Raw genomic sequence first — 4,874 nt, forward strand, 5'->3', positions numbered from 1 at the left:
GTGATGGGAGGCTCAAACACACGCAAAAAAAGGGGGAAAAACTTCAACAGAGCGTCTAGATTTTTTTAAATGTTGTTTTTTTTTTAATTACATGAGTGTGTTGATACATGAAGGGGCTACAGAACAGGTCTGAGTCACGTGTGTCATTAGAAAATAATAAAATAAAATGTTAATAAATCTCTCACAACAGCTAAAAATGTCCACCCTTACAAGCAGCACGTTGAAAGGCTGTGGTCGCAGGACTTTCATTGAGCTACAGCCCACCATGAATAAAAACACGGTCTGAAAACATTGTAATAAAAAACAAAAAAATTCTGACACAAGATGGGAAGGATGWCAAGGTGGGTCTGGCCTGCTTTTACAAGCTCATAAGAACGGTGGGAGTGTGGACAGCACAGGGGTATGAGGGGTGTGGGTCACTGAGGTCATTAACGGGCATTGTCTCTCCAGACATGATTAGTCAGGTAGCAAAGTCCATTTGTCACCTGCACTGGCAAATTGAGTTGGTGCTGCACTGGGGGCTATGGGGACTGTATAATATCAACTTGATTACATCAAGGCAGCTGCGGACTTGACACCTTACTGAATTTGTCAGCATTAATCGTTAGGGCCTGTCACAAATCCATCAGCTTCACAGATAATTAGGGCTCTTTCTAATGAAGCCAACGGGAAGCAACCTTACATCCCCCACCACAACCACTCTTTACACACACACACACACACACACACACACACACACACACACACACACACACACAGCCTTATAATTAACCAACATGTTTCAAAGAGCAGCAGCGACTATCTGATCTGCACTTCTTCCTCTATTCAAGCCTGCCTCGAATGAAAAGCAGCACCATTCCTTTCTTTTCCCTGCTTGCTCGTGTTGTCGTTTTCATCCTCATCACCTTAAAAAAACTAATTGTTTACTGGAGAGCTTCAGCTGCAAGCATCACAAAAGATATGTGCACTAATAAATATGTACAGACTTAAACTTGTGGACTTTTTTTTAACTTTCTTTAAATCCTGTTTTTTTTCCCCCTCTCAGAGAGTGGATTTTAGTTTGAAAACATTTTTTTAAAAAGGAAGTGTGACGTCTGTTACTTTTGTTTTAGCTGTAGGATTGTTTTATAAAGACAGAAAGAACAGTGTTCCAAAATAATCCAGAAAAGTTCACACACACACACACACACACACACACACACACACATTTTTTTTTTGTGGTGGGGAGGGTTATATGTCAGGCACTAGACAGGAAACATCAGAACCATTAGTTATAACATGTTTCACATGATGTATGCCTACAGCAATTTGGGTACATTTTCATTGCCTGNCACACACACACACACACACACACACACACACACATTTTTTTTTTGTGGTGGGGAGGGTTATATATATACGTATGTGTATATACACACACATACTATTGTGATGCAATTTTTAAAAACATTGCATCAAATTCTTTCCATAAAATTTTTGCTATTATTTTAATAATTCTCTTTTTTAATTAAGCAAAAATAAATTGAGGAGAAAATGATTTTTTTTTGTAGGGAGCTCCCTGAGATGTTGATGCAGTGACATTTTAAATCACAGAATCTATAAAACTGGTGATAAAACTCTGAAACCTGCAGTTTGAAATGCTTTTTCTGGAGGGAGAAGCTAGTTTTTTTGTCTAAAATGAAATGCAACATATCAAGTATTAATCTAGGACTAGTTTGCAGTGAGAACTAAAAAGACTTGTCCAGACACATCCACTCACATTGTTCTGTCTGCTTGCTGGTTTCCATGCAGGGACACGGTGAGCCAGTTGCTCAGAGAAGCCACAGGTCAGGTTTGCTCCCAGTCAGTGTGTGTGTGTGCATTWGTTCTTTTCTAGTGGGAGCCTAGAGTGGAGGGCGACATCTCTGACCGACCCCCCGTGTTCGCTGGAGAATGGAAAACATCCCGTTTGCCAAACTCTGATTGAGCATTACAACCTGTGATGTCCACGGCCCTCAGTGGACAGTGGGATGGATCAATGCTGTGTGTGTAGGTGTGTGTGTTTTGTGAGAGGGAGGGATCACAGCCATGTCACGGTTTTTTTATGTCTCCATCTAAATGCAAGAACCCTAACGGGAGCTACTCTGCTCCCATCGTGGTCGCCCTTTTCCCCACCGAATTGCTTCGCCGAAACCTCCACAACTCTTCCTCTTTAAACAAATAAAAAAAGTACAAATAAAAATCGGAATCCTTGCTTCTCAGCGTGGGCCGAAAATCTCACAAAAACCAAAAGAGGAGATGAAGAGCAACCGGTTGAACGTTCTCCATCCTCCTCCTCCTCAGCATCATCATCAGCTCCCTGCTCCAAACGATAAAACCTGCTGAGTTCAAAGTCCTCGTCGGCTGGGCCTCCTGTTCCACCTGCTTTGCGCCTCATATTTCAAAATCTCTTTAAAATTCTGTAACTGTCTTTTGTTCGCCGCAGTTGTTAATGCCTGACTTCAAAGGCTCGGCCTCATTAGCACAGAGGTAGAAACCCCTGTCACTCATTTACATTTGTTTAAAGGCTGCAGGCAGACAAGAAGGGGGGCTGGAGAGAAAAAAAAGTCCAGATCCAAACCACTAGAAGTCAACCTTGTCGGTCCTCTGCCAGCATCAGCTGCAAACACCTTTTCTGCTTTAACTTCCTAATTACACTCTAATGGAATCTAATGTACAAAGTAGGGTTTTAAGTTATTATTTGTCCTTTAATTTGAACCAACATTACTGTTTAATAGTGAGCATTTCATTTATATTAGATTTTCGACTTTTAACTTTTTGTTCTTGTCAGATCCTGGTTGTGTGAGAGAGGAACGGCTTCCCTTCATGGAGGGGTTTTATTGATGTTTATCAGAGATGAACAGAACAAAGAGTGCCACATGACAGGCGATCAATCACACATCAAACCAAGAATGACAATCCTCTAATAAATCAGGAGAAAAACTGTCTGTCCTTCTTTTCCAACTCAATTATTCATCATTACTCACTTTTGAACCTCAAAAACTCCCTTTTATCCCCCAGAACATGCCATTTAGTTTTTCYCACTACACCTATTAAAACTTTCCTGGCAAAAAGGACAGAGGAGTTAAAAMAAGAATAATAAAAATTAAGTGAAGGCGTCATTTTGGGAGTGTGTGTCAAAACAAAACAATTGTTTTCAACCTTWAAAATACTAATATTTGAATGCCAGCATGCGTGATGTGGAGGGAGATGGTTTCATTTTAAACAGAAAGAAGTTGGTGGTGAGGAAGAGGGGTGGAGGGGAGGGGGGATACCTGCTGATCGACGCGGCTCTTGCTGCTTTCTCCTCGGCATAGTGACCGTCACGTTCCACGGAGCTTCTCATGCAGAAATTACAAACAAATCAAGTCTCTCAGTTTGGAAAAAAAAAATCATCCCGAAGGAGAGAGAAGGTGTGGAGGGATGGGGAAGTGTGGAGGTGGAGGTGGGGGGCCTTTAAGTGTCTTTTCGAACTGGCTGGAGGAAACTGGGAAACGATCAGGAGGGATTCGGCCAGCAGCTCCAAACACCCCGGTGCCCATCAGAAGTCATCTTCCTTCATCTCTCTCATGGCAAGATTTAAAAAAATAAAAATAAGAAACACGAGCAGCAAAACTACTGAAGTTTCAGTTCACCCCTGRAAAAATAAATAAACAAATAAAACTTCTCTCTTCAGTCCTGTTTGGAGTTAAGGGGTAAACAGTTTGCTGCGTCTGTTGACGCACGCCAAGAGAAATTATTTCACGCAAATAAGTCCAACTAAATGAGTCAAACATCCGCGTGTTTCCATCTTTTCTCCTGCCACACACCTAAAGGAGAGAGAGAGAGAAACAGAGAAAGACAGGGACAGGCATTAGATGGGTTCATGTCAGCCCGGATCCAGCCTCAGCAGTCCGGCGCAGACTTTCACCTCCCTCCCCTCTCCCCACCGAACAGACCCCACAGACAGCAGGCTTCCTCTCCTACTTACGGTTTAAGAGTCGTGAGAAAGATCTCAGCCACTCATCTCATCGCATCTTTTTTTTTTCTCTTTTTTTTTTTTTTTTTTTCAGGACGGGGTGGTTGTTGATGCGATGAAAAAGAGAGGAACAAACATCCAAAGCTTCGCCCTCTCCCGCCCCAGAAAAAAAAAAACAAGAAAGAAAAACCACCCGATCAGATCGACGCGAAATGAAGAATATTTGTCTTCAGATGAAAAGAGGTGGTTTAAAGAGAGAGAGAGAGAAAAAAAAGGTGTGGAAAGTCCAGGAGCGATGTGAGGCGGTGGATCTGGAAGCTGTTTCAGACAGACTCAACTGATCGACAGACGCATCGAGTGGCTTTTCCTGCTACATTTTTACTCCTCCCCTCTCCGCCAGCGTCAGCCCTGACAGAGGAGCTACCTGTCAATCTTTTTAATTGTCTTGTTTTCTCCCACCCCCTATCTTTTCCTCTCCCTTTGCTTTTATAACCTCCGACGAAAATTAAAACGAGGACACACACACACACACACACAAAATTTTATCTAAACCTATACTTACAAGTTAAAATGTTATCTGTAGTTTCAGTGACAGAGTGAGGGTCCTATAGAAAAGACACCTAAATATCTAATAGTCATAATTCATAAAAGAGCAGATGGTAACACACCTCCAGGAAAGAGAAAAAATATTTAAGGAAGCACCAATGAGAGCTTCGGTCCAGGTGTGCACACTTTTTTACACAACACCGGTGTTCTAAATGAGTTGGGTGATAGTTTTAATTCTACATGTTGGGTTAAAGTAGCTCTTGTTGATTTAGTCGCCTGTGTGTGTGTGTGTGTGTGTGTGTGTGTGTGTGTGTGTGTGTGTGTGTGTGTGTGTGTGTGTGTGTGTGTGTGT

At 42.1% G+C, this 4,874-nt stretch overlaps 1 protein-coding gene across 3 annotated transcripts in view; it reads right to left on the reverse strand.

Annotated features, from left to right (window-relative positions):
* LOC106517886 (teashirt homolog 1) overlaps positions 1 to 4,874 on the reverse strand; it is a 57,695-nt gene that overhangs the window by 44,113 nt on the left and 8,708 nt on the right. The window contains exons 1-2 of one of the 3 annotated variants that reach the window (XM_014008929.1): positions 4,539 to 4,624; positions 3,294 to 3,827 (exon numbers count right to left, since the gene is read on the reverse strand). In XM_014008929.1, the coding sequence (XP_013864383.1) occupies positions 3,294 to 3,333 (40 nt within the window). In that variant the 5' untranslated portion in view covers positions 3,334 to 3,827; positions 4,539 to 4,624. Of the gene's footprint in view, positions 1 to 3,293; positions 3,828 to 3,988; positions 4,467 to 4,538; positions 4,625 to 4,874 lie in introns of those variants that run through there. The other 2 variants (XM_014008927.1, XM_014008928.1) reach the window with 2 other exon arrangements.

Source organism: Austrofundulus limnaeus, unplaced genomic scaffold (genome assembly GCF_001266775.1).
Source record: "Austrofundulus limnaeus strain Quisiro unplaced genomic scaffold, Austrofundulus_limnaeus-1.0 Scaffold54, whole genome shotgun sequence".
Classification (NCBI taxonomy): domain Eukaryota; kingdom Metazoa; phylum Chordata; class Actinopteri; order Cyprinodontiformes; family Rivulidae; genus Austrofundulus; species Austrofundulus limnaeus.